The sequence below is a fragment of the Aythya ferina genome (assembly GCF_964211825.1).
Source record: "Aythya ferina genome assembly, contig: HAP1_SCAFFOLD_852, whole genome shotgun sequence".
Taxonomy (NCBI): domain Eukaryota; kingdom Metazoa; phylum Chordata; class Aves; order Anseriformes; family Anatidae; genus Aythya; species Aythya ferina.
The window spans coordinates 1-16,767 of NW_028180913.1; the positions used below are offsets into that span (position 1 = coordinate 1).

Below are 16,767 nucleotides of genomic sequence, written 5' to 3' on the forward strand. Positions count from 1 at the left end.
GGTCCTGGGGGTCCCCCTGTCCCCCTCCCCCTCAACCACCCCACTCCCCACCCCCTATCCCCCTATCCCCATGCCCCCACACCCCCTGTGCCCCCCCCCAACCCCCCAACCTCCCCACTAACCCCCCCCAGTCCCCCACTCCCCCCGGGGGGGGGGTCCTGCCCCCCCCACATCCCCCTATCCCCATGGGGACAAACACCATGGGGGTCCCCATATCCTTGTGACCCCCTATCCCCACATTGGACCCCCTATGCCCCCCCCAATCCCCATTTCCCCCCCCAACCCCCATTTCCCCCCCCAACCCCCCAACTCCCCCCCCAGCCCCCCACTCCCCCCGGGGGGGGGGGTCCTGACCCCCCCACATCCCCCTATCCCCACATCCCCACCCCCCTCCCACCCCCTATCCCCACATCCCCATGCCCCCACACCCCCAAATCCCCCCCCAACCCCCCTGTGCCCCCCCCAGCCCCCCACTCTCACCCGGGGGGGGTCCTGACCCCCCCATACCCCATATCCCCATCTCCCCATCCCCTCAACCACCCCACTCCCACCCCCCATCCCCACCTCCCCACACCCCCAAATCCCCCCCAACCCCCTCTTTTCCCCCCCCAGCCCCCCAAACTCCCCCCCCACGTTGAGGGGGGGGTGTCCCGGTGTCCCCCCCCCCCCCCTTGCCTTTGGCGATCTTGATGTCGAGCGCGGTGCGGATGAGGGCCATGAGCGTGGAGTTGAAGTGCACGGTGTTATCGTCGGCCACCGGCAGGTCCATGCGCAGCAGCCTCTGCGGGGGGGGCCAGCAAAGCGGGGGGGGGGGGTCTTCAGCCCAAGACCCCCCCCCCCTCATATCCCATCCCACTGAGCCACCCCCTTTTTTTTTTTTTTTTTTTTTTTTTTTTGGGGGGGGGGCACGGCCAAGCAGGACCCCCCCCCCACCCCCCCCACCCCAGCCATCGTTTCTTTTATTATTATTATTTTTATTATTTTTTTTTTTTGGGGGGGGGGGGCACATGCAGCGGGCAGGGCATGCAGCGGGGGCCCATTCGCTGGGTTTTTTTTTTTTGGGGGGGGGGGGGTGCATGGGGGGGTGGGGGGGGGGTCTCCTCCACATGCAAACCTTTTTTTTTTATTTTTTTTTGAGGGGGGGGGGGGGCACGGAGCCATGCCTGGAATTGGGGCGGGGGGTGGGGGGGGGGGGAAAAAGCGATGAGTTTGCCAGGCCTCAGCCCCCCCCCCCCACCATGCCCTGCGCCCTCCCCAGCTCCCAGAGCCAAGCAAGGGGGGGGGTGAAGGTGTCGTGCCCCCCCCACCACAAACCCCCTCCCCACCCCAACATCCCCCCCACCCCCATCCCACCCCCCCCCCAAAAAAAAATAATTAATAATAATTAAAGGAAATCAATCAAAGCTGGGGGCCCTCCCCATGCAGCCCGGGGGGGGGGTCTCAAGTGCAGAGCTTTGGGGCGGGGGGGGGCCAAGCGATGCCGATGGGGAAACTGAGGCACGGAGGTGGTGGTGGTGGCGGGGGGGGGGGTCCCGGCGCCCCTTGCCCGGGGGTCCCGCGGAGCAGCACCCATGGGTGGGGGGCGGGCGGGGGGCGAGGGGAGGAGGGGGCCTCGCTGCCGGGGGGGGGGGGGGAGGTGGAGGTGGGATGGGGGTGGAAAAAAGGGGGGGGGGGGGCTGTGGGGATGGGGGGGGGCAATGGGGTGGGGGGGTGAGGGTGAGCCCCCAAGGGGGGTCCCCGAAAATGGGTTCCTCTGGGTGGGCTGGGTGAGCCCCGGTTATGGGGGGGGGGCACTAAATGGGGGGGGGCTCCAGGTGTGGGGTGGGTGAGCCCCTGTGTTGGGGGGGGGTGTCCCCAAATTTGGATGGGGGGGGGCTGGGTGAGCCCTGTGGGGGTCCCCAAAGGTGGGGTCTTGTGGGTCAGCCCCATGGGGGGGGGGTCCCCAGGTCAGGGATCCTGGGGGGGGGGGGGTGGCCAAGTTTGGGGGGGGACCCCAAAAAGGGGCTCATTTGGTCAAACTTTATGGGGGGGGGGCAAAAAGGGGCTCCTCTGGCCAAGTGCTAGGGGGGGTGTCCCCAAAAAGGGGCTTCTTTGGCCAAGTTTCGGGGGGGGGGGGCCCAAAAAGGGGCTCCTCTGGTCAACCTTTTGGGGGGGGGGGCGCAAAAAGGGGCTGTTCTGGTGAAGCTTTATGGGGGGGGACCCCAAAAAGGGGCTCCTCTGGCCAAGCTGGCCTTCACCCCTGGGGGGGCCCCAGCCAGGGGCTGACTCGGGGGGGGCCGGGTGAGCCCCCGGGGTCCCCGTCTGGGGGCTCCTGCGGGGGGGGCGCGCTCCCCATGAGCGGATCTTACCCAGACGGCCTGGGGCTCCGCGGGGCCGGGCAGCGGCCGAGGCAGGAGGAGAGAGGTTAAAAAAAAAAAGAAAAGCAAAAAAAGAAAGAAAGGAAGGAAAAAACGGAGGGGAAAAAAAGAGAGAGAGAAAAAAAAAAAAAAGAAGAAGAAAAAAAAAAGAGAGAGAAAGGAGGAAAAAGAAGAGAAAAAAGGAAAAAAAGAAGAAAAAAGGAGAAAAAGGGAAAAAAAAAAGAAAAAAAAGGAGAAAAAGGAGAAAAAAGGAGAAAAAAGGAGAAAAAAGAAAAAAGGAAAAAAGGAGAAAAAATAAAGAGAAAAGAAAAAAGGAGGAAAAAAAGAGAAAAAAGGAGGAAAAAAGAGAAAAGGAAAAAAAAGGAGAAATAAAAAGAAAAAAAAAGGAAAAAAAATGAGATAAAATAAAACAAAGAGAAAAGAAAAAAAAAAAGAAGAAAAAAGGAGGAAAAAAATAAAATTATATAAAAAAGAGAAAAAGAAAAAATGAGAAATAAAGAGAGAGAAAAAAAAAAGGAAAAAGAGGCAAAAAAAGAGAAAAAAATGAGGAAAATAAGAGGAAAATGAGAAAAAAAAAAAAAAAAAAGAGAGAAAAAAAGGAGGAAAAAAGGAGAAAACAAAAAAGGGAGGAAAAAAAAAAAAAAGGAGGCAAAACCCAAAAAAAAAGAGGCCGAGCCGCATGGGCCGGGCTGAGCCAGCGCTGCTGGGGGGGCTCGGCGCGGCGGGGGGGGCTTCGCAGAATTATTTATTCTACCTTATAGGCAACTCGGGGCGGGCATTTCTTCCCTAAACCCAGGGGCGGGGGCATATGTCTCAGCATTTCATACATGTCCATGAAAGTCAGGCGGCCCCTGGCAGCGGAGAGAAGGAGAAGGAAGAGCACATCGGACAGCAAACGGGGAAAAAAGAGGGGAAAAACAAAAATGGGTGCGTGAAAAAAGTAAAAAAAAAAAATAATAATAATAAATAAAAATTAAAATGAAAAAAATAAAAAGTAAAAAATAAAAAGTAAAAAATAAAAAGTAAAAAATAAAAAGTAAAAAAGTAAAATGAAAAAAAGTAAAATGAAAAAAATGAAAAGTAAAAAAGTAAAAATTTAAAAAGTAAAATTTAAAAAAGTAAACATTTAAAAATAAAATACAAAAATAAAATAAAATAAAAATAAGAAATAAAAATAAAAAATAAAATTAAAATTGAAATAAATAAATAAATAAATAAAAATTAAAAAAATAAAAAGTAAAAAATAGAGTAAAAAAGTAAAAATTTTTTAAAAAAATTAAAAAAGTAAAGATTAAAAAAATAAAAATTAAAAAAATAAAAATTAAAAAAATAAAAATTAAATAGTAAAGATTAAAAAAATTAAAAAATAGAAATTAAAAAATAAAAATAAAAATATAAAAATATAAAAAAATAAAAATTAAAAACATAATAATAATAAAAATTAAAAAAAATAAATAAAAATTTTTAAAAAATGAGAAACTAATCGGAAAGCAACGAACGAGAAGCGAGGCTGCCGCCCGCAGCGGGGGCTCAGCCCCGCGGCCCCCCGAGGAGGAGGAGGAGGAGGAGGAAGGCGATGGCGGTGCCCATGCAGCCCCGCGGGGGGGGGCCGGCCCCGCTCGGAGGAGGGGGGGGCCGCAGCAAGCAGAGCCGGGCTCCATGCGGCCCCGAGGGGGGGGCGCGGGACGTGGTCCGTGTATATATATATATAGAGATATCATATATATATCCGAGAAACCGTAAAGCGGCATTCATTCATGGCGGGGGGGGGGCACGGGGGGGGTGCTCGGCAGGTTTTTAGTGTGAGCCAAACCTTGCAGGCAACCCTATGAGGGCATTTCTTGCCTAAGCCCAGGGGGGGTGAGATTACGCGTAATAAACTGTACATATCCTTATAATGAATGCGGCCGCTGCAAGAGAATACAGGCCGTTAGTGACGCGCTTTTTTTTTTGGGGGGGGGTCTCCAGGGGCTGGGGGGGTGGGCGAAGGGAGAGGGGACCCCCCCTTCCCTCTGCCTGTGCGCCCCGGGGACCCGGAGGGGGCGTCCTGCGTGTGTGTGTGTGGGGGGGTGCTGGGTGGTGAAGCGGGGACCCCCCTCCCACCCCCCCCATGGGGACGGTGGGGACCCCCCCCATTTAGTTATTTATTTATTTTTTTATTTTGTATTTTTGTATTTTTTTTTTTATTTTGTATTTTTGTATTTTTTTAATATTATTTTTTTATTTTTTTAATTTTTAATTTTTTTTCTTTTTTTCTTTTTTTCTTTTTTCTTTTTTCTTTTTTTTTCTTTTTTTTTTATTTTTTAAATATTTTTTATTTTTTCATTTTTTTAATATTTTTTATTTTTTCATTTTTTTAATATTTTTTCTTTTTTCATTTTTTTATTTTTTATTTTTAGTTTTTTATTTTGTATTTTTAAATTTTTTAAATTTTTTTTTTTTTTGGGGGGGGGGGTTCAGGGGTATCCGGCGGCCGAGCACCTACAACAGAGAGGAGACGTTAACAGGCGCCGGCGGGGGGGGGGCACATAGAGGGGGGGGGGGACACCAATTGTGGGACGGGTGGGGGTCTCCATTCACCCCCCCCTCCGGGCTCTGCTTCACAGCCCTGGGGGGGGGAAGGAGAGGGTGTGTGTGTGGGGGGGGGGCTCCGTTCATTCCCCCCCCACACTCCGGGCTCTGCTTCACAGCCCTGGGAGGGGGGTGAGAGTGTTTGGGGGGGCGGTGTGGGCTGGGGGGCTGTCGGGGGGGGGGTCCCGGGGGGGTCCTTACCAGGCGGCGGGGTCGTACTCGGCCCAGACGCGCACGTACTCGTCCAGGTGGTGGGGGCCCAAGATGGAGGAGTCGCGCGTCAGGTACTCGAAGTTGTCCATGATGACGGCCACGAAGAGGTTCAGCATCTTTTGGGGGGGGCACAGGGGGGGCGTCAGGGCTGAGGACCACCCCGTAACCCCACAGAGGCCCCCCCCAACCCCCCCTTTTTTCGGGATCTGACCAGGAAGGAGCAGAGGAAGATGAAGGAGACGAAGTAGAAGTAGGCGAACTCGTTGCCGCACTCGTCCTCCTTGATGCCCGAGTTCTCGTCGCACGGCTTCCCGCTGAGGCACGACAGCATGATCTCGTGCCAGGCCTCCCCCGTGGCGCTCCTGGGGGGGGGCACGGATGGGTCCGGGTCCCGGGGGGGGCTCGGGGAGGGGGGCACCGATACGGTAATGGCAAGGGGATGGGTTCGGGACGGGGGGCACGGTGTGGTTGGTGTGGTTGGGTGTCTCGTTGGGGATTGGGGGAAAATGAGGTGATTTTGGGTGCTGGGGGGTGAGGGTGGGGTGGTGACACGGGGGTGGGATGGGGATGGGGGACAGGGGACAGCGCGCGGGGACAGGATGGGGACAGAGGCAAGGTGTGGCTTGTGGTTGATGCCATCTGGTGTCCCCTTGGGAAATGGGGCAAAAAGAGGCGATTTTGGGTCCCACAGGGTGAGGGTGGGTAAGTGAAATTGGGGTGGGATGGGGACAGGGGATGGGATGGGGACGGGGGGCACGGAGTAGCCCATGGTGATGGGTTGGTGCCATTGGGTGTCCCCATGGGGATTGGGGTAAAAAGAGGCGATTTTGGGTCCCACAGGGTGAGGGTGGGGTGGTGTCATGGGGGTGGGATGGGGACAGGGGACGGGGCACGGAACGTGGCACCGGGATGGGGATGGGGGGCACGGAGTAACCCGTGATGGTGGGTTGGTGCCATCGGGTGTCCCCTTGGGAAATGGGGCAAAAAGAGGCGATTTTGGGTCCCACAGGGTGAGGGTGGGGCAGTGATGGAGGGCACGGGGCTGGGTGTCCCTAAATGGGGACAGGAGGGGGCACAGGGACACGCTGGCACGGCAGCCCGTGCCGAGGGGTCTGTGCCACCAGGTGTCCCCTTGAGGAAATGGGGCAAAAAGAGGCAATTTTGGGTGCGGGGGGGGCGAGGCTGGGGCTGTGCCAGAGGGTGCCCCCAGGTGGGGACAGGGACGCGCTGACCCAGCACCGGGTGTCCCTAAATGGGGCCGGGAGGGTCCCTGGCACCGTGTGCCCCCCCTTTGGGGTCAGCACCGGGTTGGGGGGGGTCATGGGGGGGGTCTTGGGGGGGGGTCCCGGGGGGGGGGGTCCCGGGCGGGGGTCCCTGACCGGAAGAGGAGCATCAGGGCCTGGAAGAAGGTGCGGAAGTTGTTGTGCTGGGTGATGGCCGACTCGTCGTCCTCCTCCTCGATGCCGATGTTCCCAAAAACCTGGGGCATGGGGGGGGGGTACAGAGGTGGGCGGGGGGCTCCCGGGAGGGACTAGGGGGAGGGCTGAGGGTGGGGGGGGGGGTCTCGGGGTCTCACCTGCATCCCGATGATGGCGTAGATGAAGAAGAGCATGGCGATGAGCAGGCAGACGTACGGCAGCGCCTGGGGGCACAGACGGGTCAGGGGGGGCCGGGGGAGAGGAAGAGGAGGAAGAGGAAGATGAAGAGGAGGATGAAGATGAAGAGGATGAGGAGGAGGACTAAGAGGAGGATGAAGAGGAGGGGGATGAAGAGTTGGAGAGGGATGATGAAGAAGAGGGTTGAAGAGAAGGAAGAGGAAGGGGAGAAGGAGGAGGATGAAGAGGAGGGGGAAGAGGAGGAGGAGGATGAAGAGGAAGAGGAGGAGGAGGAGGAGGAGGAGAAGGATGAAGAGGAGGAGATGAGGAAGAGGAGGAGAAGGATGATGAAGAAGAGGGGGATGAAGAGGAGAAGGAAGAGGAATGGGAGAAGGAGGAGGATGAAAAGGAAGGCGAAGAGGAGGAGGATGAAGAGGAAGAGGATGAAGAGGAGGATGAAGAGGAGGAGAATTAAGAGGAGGATGAAGAGGAAGAGGATGAGGATTAAGAAGAAGATGAAGAGGAGGATGAAGAGGATGACAAGGAGGAGGATGAGGAGGAGGAGGAAGAGGAAGAGGATGAAGAGGAAGAGGAAGAGGAAGAGGAGGAGGAGGAGGATGAAGAGGAAAATGAAGAGCAGGATGAAGAGGAGGAGGAAGAGGAGGATGAAGAAGAAAGAGGAGGATGAAGAAGAAGAAGAACAGGATGAAGAGGAAGAGGATGAAGAGGATGAAGAGAAGGATGATTAAGAGGATGAAGAGGAGGATGATGAAGAGGAGGATGAGGAGGAAGATGATGAGGAAGAGGATGAGGAGGAAGAGGATGAAGAGGAGGATGATGATGAGGAAGAGGAGGCACCTTGAAGGACTGCACAAAGGTCCAGAGCAGGATGCGGATGGTGTAGCCCTGGCGCAGCAGCTTGATGAGCCGCGCGGCGCGGAACAGCCGCAGGAAGCTGAGGTTGATGAAGTTGTTCTGGGGGACGGGGCAAAGGGGGGGGTCAGAGGGGTCGGACCCCGTTTTGGGACCCCCCCCCCCAAGACCCCCTCTCCCCAGCCGGGGGCCACCCACCCCGAACTCCGTCACCAGGATGTCCGTGATGCTGCCCAGCACCGTGACGAAGTCGAAGACGTTCCAGGCGTCGCGGAAATAATTCTGCGGGGACAAGGAGGGGGGGGGTCCCCCTTTATCCTCCTCACCCCCCCCAACCCAAAACTCGTCTGGGGGTCCCCGGGGGCACGTACCAGCACCCCGAAGGCCATGATCTTGAGGAGACACTCGAGGGAGAAGAGGGAGGTGAAGACGTTGTTGAACATCTTCAGCACGTTCTCGTAGGCGTCCGAGGCGTCGTAGAACTGGGGGGGGGGCAATGGGGTGGGTTTTGGGGTCTGGGGGGGGTCAGGGGGGTCAGGGGGGTCAAGGGGGGTCAGGGGGGTCAGGGGGGGTTAAGGGGGTAAGGGGGGTTGGCGAGGGTTGGGGGGAGGGAGGGGTGTCAAAGGGAGAGGTCCTGGGGGAAAGGGGGGGGTCTTGGGGGGTGGGGTGAGGGGGAGGGGGGGGGACGGGGATGGGGATGGGGAAAAGGGAAAAAAAAGGGAAAAGGGGAAAGGGAAAAGGGAAAAAAAAGGGGAAAAAAGGGAAAAGGGAAAAAGGGGGAAAAAGGGAAAAGGGAAAAGGGAAAAGGGACAGGGACGGATTCAGGGGACAGGGGACAGGGGCAGGAAAAAGGGACAGGGATGAATCCAGGGGACAGGGATGGGTCCAAGGGACAGGGATGGGTTTAGGGGACAGGGGACAGGGAAGAATCCAGGGGACAGGGATGGGGATAGGGGACAGGGATGGGGATAGGGGACAGGGACAGGTCCAGGGGACAGGGGCAGGGAAAAGGGACAGGAATGGGTCCAAAGGGACAGGGACGGGTCCAGGGGACAGGGACAGGGACAGGGACAGGGACAGGGATGGATCCAAGGGACGGGGACGGATCCAGGGGACAGGGGCAGGGAAAAGGGACAGGAATGGGTCCAGGGAACAGGGATGGGGACAGGGACAGGGATGGGGACAGGGGACAGAGATGGGTCCAAGGGACATGGGACAGGGATGGGGACAGGGACAGGTCCAAAGGGACAGGGATGGGGACAGGGACAGGGACGGATCCAGGGGACAGGGATGGATCCAAGGGACATGGGACAGGGATGGGGACAGGGACGGGTCCAAAGGGACAGGGATGGGGACAGGGACAGGGACGGGTCCAGGGGACAGGGATGGATCCAAGGGACATGGGACAGGGATGGGGACAGGGACGGGTCCAAAGGGACAGGGATGGGGACAGGGACGGGTGGCGCAGGAGGCGGCCAAACCCCAGAGCACCCCGCGAGGAGCGAGGCGCACGGCGAGGGCGCAGGGGACGAAGCTGTGTCCCGGGGGGGGGGGGATCAGCAGCAGGGGGGGGTCCGGTCCGCGTCCCACCTTCATCATCAGCACGATGGTGTTGAGGGCGATCATGGCCATGATGGTGTACTCGAAGGGGGGGGACACCACGAACTGCCACATGCGGTACTGGAAGCTCTGCCGGTTCTGGGGCATGTGGCGCGTCAGCGGCTTGGCGCTGATGGCGAAGTCGATGCAGGCGCGCTGCGGGACGGCGGCACGTGGGGGGGGGGCACAGACCCCCAGGGGGAGGGAGAGGGGGTCCAGAGAGGGGATGTGGTTGGGGATGCTGGGTATGGACCCCCCAGGGTGTGGGGGGGGGTCCCGGGGGGGGGTGTGGTGGGGGACACTGGGTCCGGACCCTCAGGGTATGGGGGGTCCCAGAGGGGGATGTGGTTGGGGGGGCTGGGGTGAATCCCTGGGATATGGGGGGGGTCCCAGAGGGGGATGCGCTGGGGGATGTGGGTATGGACCCCCCAGGGTGTGGGGGGGGTCCCAGGGGGGGTGTGGTGGGGGACACTGGGTCCGGACCCCCTGGGTATGGGGGTTCCCAGAGGGGGATGTGGTTGGGGGGGCTGGGGTGGATCCCCAGGGTGAGGGGGGGGTCCAGGGGGGGACACTGGGATGGACCCCCAGGGTATGGGGGGTCCCAGAGGGGGATGTGGTTGGGGGTGCTGGGGTGAATCCCTGGGATATGGGGGGAGTCCCAGAGGGGGATGCCAGGCACAGACCCTGGGGCTGGGGGGGTCCCAGGGGGAGGATGTGGTTGGGGGTGCTGGGGTGGATCCCTGGGATATGGGGGGGGTCCCAGAGGGGGACACCAGGTCTGGACCCCCAGGGTATTGGGGTTCCCAGAGGGGGATGCACTGGGGGACACTGGGATGGACCCCTGGGATATGAGGGGGTCCCAGAGGGGGCGGTGCTGGGGGACACGGGCACGGACCCTGGGGCTGTGGGGGTCCCGGGGGGAGGATGTGGTTGGGGGTGCTGGGTATGGACCCCCCAGGGTGTGGGGGGGCCCCGGGGGGGGTGTGGTGGGGGACACTGGGTCCGGACCCCCCGGGTATGGGGGTTCCCAGATGGGGAGGCGCTGGGGGACACTGGGATGGACCCCTGGGATATGGGGGGGGTCCCAGAGGGGGATGCCAGGCACAGACCCTGGGGCTAGGGGGGTCCTGGGGGGAGGATGTGGTTGGGGGTGCTGGGTGTGGACCCCCCAGGGTGTGTGGGGGGGTCTCATAGGGGTCTGCGCTGGGTGCCACAAGGTACCCCCCCTATGGATAACCCCCTGTGATGTGGGGAGGGGTCCCGGAGGGGGGGGGGGGACGTGCTGGGGGACACCAGGTCTGACCCCTTGGGGTGCACAGGGTGGGGGGGGGGTGTCCCAGAGGGGGGGGGTTATGGTGGGCCGGGGGGGGGGCACCTCGTTCTTCTCCAGGCTGTACTCCTCCATCATCTTGTCCCCCTGCTCCTGGAAGGTGATGATGATGAGGGCGACGAAGATGTTGACGAAGAAGAAGGGGAAGACGACGAAGTAGACGACGTAGAAGATGGACATCTCCATGCGGTACCCGGGGCTGGGGCCCTGGTTCTCGTAGGTGGCGTCCACCGAGTGCTTCAGGACCCTGGGGGGGGGCACCGGGGAGGGTTTTGGGGGGGGTCCCGAGTCTCTTTACCACCCCCCAGACACACACGCACGCAAAATGGGGGGGGGTCCTTACTGTGGCCAGACCCTGGGGAGGGTCTTGGGGGGTTTTGGGGGTCTGGGGATGCACTGGGGAGGGTTTTGGGGGGGTCCCGAGCCCTTTTACCCCCCCCCCAGACACACACACACAAAATGGGGGGGGGTCCCGAGCCTCTTTACCCCCCCCCCAGGCACACACACACACATAAATGGGGGGGGGTCCTTACTGCGGCCAGACCCTGGGGAGGGTCTTGGGGGGTTTTGGGGGGTCTGGGGATGCACTGGGGAGGGTTTTGGGGGGGTCCCGAGCCTCTTTACCCCCCCCCAGACACACACACACAAAATGGGTGGGGGTCCCGAGCCTCTTTACCACCCCCCAGACACACACACACGCAAAATGGGGGGGGGGTCCTTCCTGCGGCCGGACCCTGGGGGGGGTCTTGGGGGGTTTTGGGGGATCTGCGGATGCACCGGGGACAGTTCTGGGGGGGTCCCGAGCCTCTTTACCCCCCCCAGACACACACACACACATAAATGGGGGGGGGTCCTTCCTGTGGCCAGACCCTGGGGGGGGTCTCAGGGGGTTTTGGGGGGTCTGGGGTCTCGGGGGGTTTTGGGGGGTCTGGGGATGCACCGGGGAGGGTTTTGGGGGGGTCCCAAGCCCTTTTACCCCCCCCCCAGGCACACACACACACATAAATGGGGGGGGGTCCTTACTGGGGCCAGCCCTCGCCGGTGGAGACGGTGAAGAGGGTGAGCAGGGCCCAGAGCACGTTGTCGTAGTGGAAGTCGTATTTCTTCCACTCCCGCTTCTGCGCCTTCACCTCGTTGTCCTTCTCGTACACCAGGTACTCCCCCCTGGGGGGGGCAAGGTGGTGAGATGGGGGGGGGCAGGAGGGGGCCAGGGGGGGTCTGGGAGGGGTCTGAGGGGGTCTTTGGGGGTCTGAGGGGGGTCTGGGGGAGGTCTGGGGGGGGTCCAGGAGGGGTCTAGGGGGGTCTTTGGGGGGCTGGGGGGGTCCAGGAGGGGTCTGGGGGGGTCTTTGGGGGTCTGAGGGGGGTCTGGTGGGGGTCTCGGGGGGTCTGGGGGGGCCCAGAGGGGGTCTGGAGGGGTTTTACCTGCAGTCCTTCTCGTACACCAGGTACTCCCCCCTGGGGGGGGGGCAAGGTGGTGAGATGGGGGGGGGCAGGAGGGGGCCAGGGGGGGTCTGGGAGGGGTCTGAGGGGGTCTTTGGGGGTCTGAGGGGGGTCTGGGAGAGGTCTGGGGGGGGTCCAGGAGGGGTCTAGGGGGGTCTTTGGGGGGCTGGGGGGGTCTGGGGGGGGTCTGGGGGGGTCTTTGGGGGTCTGAGGGGGGTCTGGGGGGGGTCCAGGCAGGGTCTGGGGGGGTTTTACCTGCAGTCCTTCTCGTACACCAGGTACTCCCCCCTGGGGGGGGGGCAAGGTGGTGAGATGGGGGGGGGCAGGAGGGGGCCAGGGGGGGTCTGGGAGGGGTCTGGGAGGGGTCCAGAAGGGGTCTGGGTGGGGTCCAGGGTGGGTTTTGGGGGGGGGCCCTGGGCGTGCAGGCATTGAGCCGGGAGGTACAAGTGGGTGTCGCGGGGAGGTTTGGGGGGTGTATTTTTATTTTTTTATTTTTTTATTTTTATTTTATTTTATTTTATTTTATTTTATTTTATTTTATTTTATTTTATTTTATTTTATTTTATTTTATTTTATTTTATTTTATTTTATTTTATTTTATTTTATTTTATTTTATTTTATTTTATTTTATTTTATTTTTTTGGGGGAGGGGGCTCGGGTACCTGCAGTCCCCATACACCAGCCGCCCCCCCTGGGCACGCAGGCAGTGCACCGGGAGGTACAAGCGGGTGTCGCGGGGAGGTTTTTGGGGGTATATATATATTTTTTTTTTATTTTTTTTTTAATTTTTTTTTTTTTTTGGGGGGGGGGGCATTACCTGCAGTCCTTCTCGAACTCCTTGGACTCGTCGGTGCAGTAGAAGAACTTGCCCTTGAAGAGCTGCACGGCCACCACGGCGAAGATGAACATGAAGAGCATGTAGACGATGAGGATGTTCAGCACGTTCTTCAGCGAGTTCACCACGCAGTCAAAAACAGCCTGGGGGGGGGGGGGGTCTGGGTGTCATTCGTGACCCCCCCCCCAAGGCTTAGGGGGTGCCCACCCCCCCCAAAAAATGCACCTTGAGCTTGGGCAGCCTCTTGATGGTCTTGAGGGGCCGCAGCACGCGCAGGACGCGCAGGGATTTGATGGTGTTGATGTCCTTCCCCTTGCTGCTGCCCCTGGGGGGGGGGGGACACGGGGGGGGGTACGTGGGGATGTGGAGCCTCGGGGGCGGGGGGCGAGGGGTACCCCCCAAAAGGGGTCTCCCCGCGCCCCCCCCCCGCCCTTCGCCATGTGTGTGATGTGGTGGCCCCGTCCCCCCTGCTGAGGGTCCTTGATTTTTGGGGGGGGGATGCGGAGAGGTATTGGGGGGGGGGCATAAAAAATAAAAAAGGGGGGGGCACGGGGGGAGCGAGGAGCGACCGTGAGCACGAGGAGAGCACGAGGAGAGCACGAGGACACGAGGGGGGGGGCAGAAATCAGGAGGATTTACCGTGAGCTGCTCCTGCGGCCGGTGGCAGCGGGGGGAGAGACAAGGCACGGTGAGAGCGCGGCCCCCCCCCGGACACCCCCCCCGGACACCCCCGGACCCCGGGCACCTCGCCCTCCGCTCGGGGGGGCTCCAAAACCTGGGGGTCCAGCACTCAGAGGATGCTCGGCCTTTACTCAGGGGATGCTCACCCTTTACTCAGAGGATGCTCGCCCTTTACTCAGAGGATGCTCGCCCTTTACTCAGAGGCTGCTCACCTTTTACTCAGGGGATGCTCACCCTTTACTCAGAGGATGCTCACTCTTTACTCAGGGTTATGTTCATTCTTTACTCAGAGGCTGCTCACCCTTCACTCTGAGACTGCTCACCCTTTACTCTGAGGCTGCTCACCTTTTACTCAGAGGATGCTCACTCTTTACTCAGGGGGATGTTCACTCTTTACTCAGAGGCTGCTCGCCCTTTAGTCTGAGGCTGCTCACCCTTAACACAGGGGATGCTACCTCTGCACTTATCAGCTGCTCACCTTTTACTCAGAGAATGCTCACTCTTTACTCAGGGGATGCTCACCCTTTACGCAGAGGATGCTCACTCTTTACTCAGGGGGATGTTCACTCTTTACTCAACGGCTGCTCACCCTTTACTCTGAGGCTGCTCGCCCTTCACTCAAAGGCTGCTCACCCTTTACTCAAAGGCTCTTCACCTGCTACTCAGGGGATGCTCACCCTTTCCTCAGAGGCCGCTCACCCTTTCCTCAGGGGATGCTCACCTTTTACTCTGCGGATACTCACTCTTTCCTCAGGGATGTTCACCCTTTACGCAGAGGCTGCTCACCCTTCACCCAAAGGCTGCTCCCCCTTTACTCTGAGAACTCTCACTCTTTACGCGGGGACGCCCACCCTTTACTCAGACACTACTCGCCCTTTACTCAGTGTGTGTGGGGGGGGATTTGGGGACCCCGGGCAGCGACGGGACGAGACAGCGCGGAGGCAGCGGTCGAGGACGGACGTCAAAGCGACAGGAGCGCAGCAACGACAGCCCAGCTGGGAGACACTGCACGGCACTGGGGGGGCACTGGGAGGCACTGGGAGGCACTGGGGGGGCACTGGGAGGCACTGGGGGGCACTGGGACTCACGTGAAGGCGAAGGCCACCAGCGCCCCGCTGACCACGATGAAGTCGAGGATGTTCCACAGGTCGCGGAAATAGGCACCTTGGTGAAGCACCAGCCCCAAATCCACCATCTGGGGGGGGGGGGGGGGAGCAGGGGGTGAGGAGGGGGGCACCGGGGTTGGGGGAGCCCCCCCCCCCGCCTCTCTCACCCCCCCCCCAGCATCCCCGCGCCCACCTTGATCACCATCTCGAAGGTGAAGACCCCCGTGAAGACGTAGTCGAAGTAGCGCAAGACCTGGGTTGGGGGGGGGGGGATAAGTGGGAGACCCCCCCACACTCACCCCCCCACACTCACCCCCCCCCCACTCACCCCCCCCCAGTCACCCCCACCCCAAGTCACCCCCCCCAAGTCACCCCCCTCACAGCACCCCAGGGCTTTGCCCACCCCCCCCAGAACTCCAGGACCCCCCCCCAGCACCCTGAGACCCCCCCCCCAAAAACCCAGGGCTTCGGGACCCCCCCGGAGCCCCCCCTGCACCCCAGCATTCCCCCAGTCACCCCCCCTTCACTCCCCCAATTCAGGGTCCCAGGGGGGGCTCAGGGTCCCGGGGGGGGCTCAGGGTCCCGGGGGGGGTCTCAGGGTCCCGGGGGGGGTCTCAGGGTCCTGGGGGGGGTTTCAGGGTCCTGGGGGGGGTCTCAGGGTCCCAGGGGGGGGCTCAGGGTCCTGAAGGGGGGCTCAGGGTCCCGAAGGGGGGCTCAGGATCCTGGGGGGGGGTCTCAGGATCCTGGGGGGGGTCTCAGGATCCCGGGGGGAGTCTCAGGGTCCCGGGAGGGGACTCAGGGTCCTGGGGGGGGTCTCAGGGTCCTGAGGGGGTTCTCAGGGTCCCGAAGGGAGGCTCAGGATCCCAGGGGGGGTCTCAGGGTCCCGGGGGGGGGCTCAGGGTCCCAGGGGGGGCTCAGGGTCCTGGGAGGGGTTTCAGGATCCCGGGGGGGGTCTCAGGGTCCTGGGGGGGGTCTCAGGGTCCCGGGGGGGGTCTCAGGGTCCTGGGGGGGGCTCAGGGTCCTGGGGGGGGTCTCAGCGTCCCGGGGGGGTCTGAGGGTCCCAGGGGGGGTCTGAGGGTCCCCAAGGGGGGGGTCTCCTCACGTTGTTGCGGGGGGCGTTGGGCTGCACGGGGTCCTCGGCGGCCAGGGCGATGCTGCTCATGGCGATGACCATGAGGATGCACATCTCGAAGTACCGCAGGTTGACGATGTAGTGGCACAGCCGGCGAAACCTTGAAGGGGGTGGGGGTCCAAAAATGATGTGGGGGGGGGCTCAACGAGACCCCCACCCACCCCCCGTCCCCATCCCATCACGCACGGGTTGGTGGTGGAGAGGATGAACATGGAGCTGTAGGGCACCATGGGCTTGGGGCCGTTCTCCTCCTGCCCCTCGCCTTCCTCCTCCTTCTTCTCCTCTTCCTCCTTCCTGGGCAGCGGCTCGGGGTTGGCGTTCCTGTTCACTGCGGGGGGGGGGATGGCAGCGTCATGCCACCCCCCCCCCATCCTTTTCCAGCCCTAAATTTGAGTGGGGTGGGGGTCCTTACCTTGGACCAAAGCGCTGCTGGGGGGCGGCGGGGGTCCCGGGGGGATGTCCACGGCCGTGTGCTCCGGCCTCCTGAGCGCTTTGGCCGGGTTGTTGGGGGCGCCGGGGTTGGTGACGATGAGGGTGGTCTCAGGAGGGGGGGGCGGCGGCGGCGGTGGGTTGCCGGCGGTGGGGAGCGGCCCCCCTCGGCGGGAGGCCGGGGGGAAGCCAGGGGGGCACTCGGTGTGGTTGCCCACCGGGATGGGGGGCTCGGTGGTGGCCAGCTTGTTGTTCTTCATGTTGTCGATGTCCTCGGCCACGGGGGGCTCCAGGCGCCCGGGGTCCTGCTGGATGGGGCGCGTGGTGGACAGGGTGGGCGCGGGGGGGGCGCCGGGACCGTGGTTCTCCCTGTGAACCAAAGATGGGGGGCTCAGCGCGGGGTCACCGCCCCCGTGTGCCCCAGGAGGGGACATTTGGGGACGTTTCCCAAACCCCCAGCCCCGTGGTTCTCCCTACGAGGTGATGACAGGGGGGGCTCAGCGCGGGGTCACCACCCCCGTGTGCCCCAGGAGGGGACATTTGGGGACGTTTCCCAAGCCCCCAGCCCCGTGGTTCTCCCTATGAACCAAAGTTGGGGGGCTCAGC

At 60.6% G+C, this 16,767-nt stretch overlaps 1 protein-coding gene across 1 annotated transcript in view; it reads right to left on the minus strand.

The window, feature by feature from the left end:
* Positions 1-675: 675 nt before the first annotated feature.
* Positions 676-16,767, minus strand: part of LOC311429369 (voltage-dependent P/Q-type calcium channel subunit alpha-1A-like) — a gene marked incomplete at both ends in the record, with an annotated part of 30,683 nt that continues 14,591 nt past the window's right edge. The window contains 19 exon segments of the mRNA XM_084540457.1: positions 676-781; positions 3,112-3,208; positions 5,130-5,257; positions 5,353-5,503; positions 6,521-6,621; positions 6,718-6,783; positions 7,595-7,711; positions 7,808-7,891; positions 7,981-8,091; positions 9,200-9,364; positions 10,584-10,785; positions 11,562-11,702; positions 12,796-12,956; positions 13,039-13,138; positions 14,583-14,689; positions 14,794-14,853; positions 15,703-15,832; positions 15,919-16,060; positions 16,145-16,530. Of these exon segments, the coding sequence (XP_084396583.1) occupies positions 676-781; positions 3,112-3,208; positions 5,130-5,257; positions 5,353-5,503; positions 6,521-6,621; positions 6,718-6,783; positions 7,595-7,711; positions 7,808-7,891; positions 7,981-8,091; positions 9,200-9,364; positions 10,584-10,785; positions 11,562-11,702; positions 12,796-12,956; positions 13,039-13,138; positions 14,583-14,689; positions 14,794-14,853; positions 15,703-15,832; positions 15,919-16,060; positions 16,145-16,530 (2,555 nt within the window).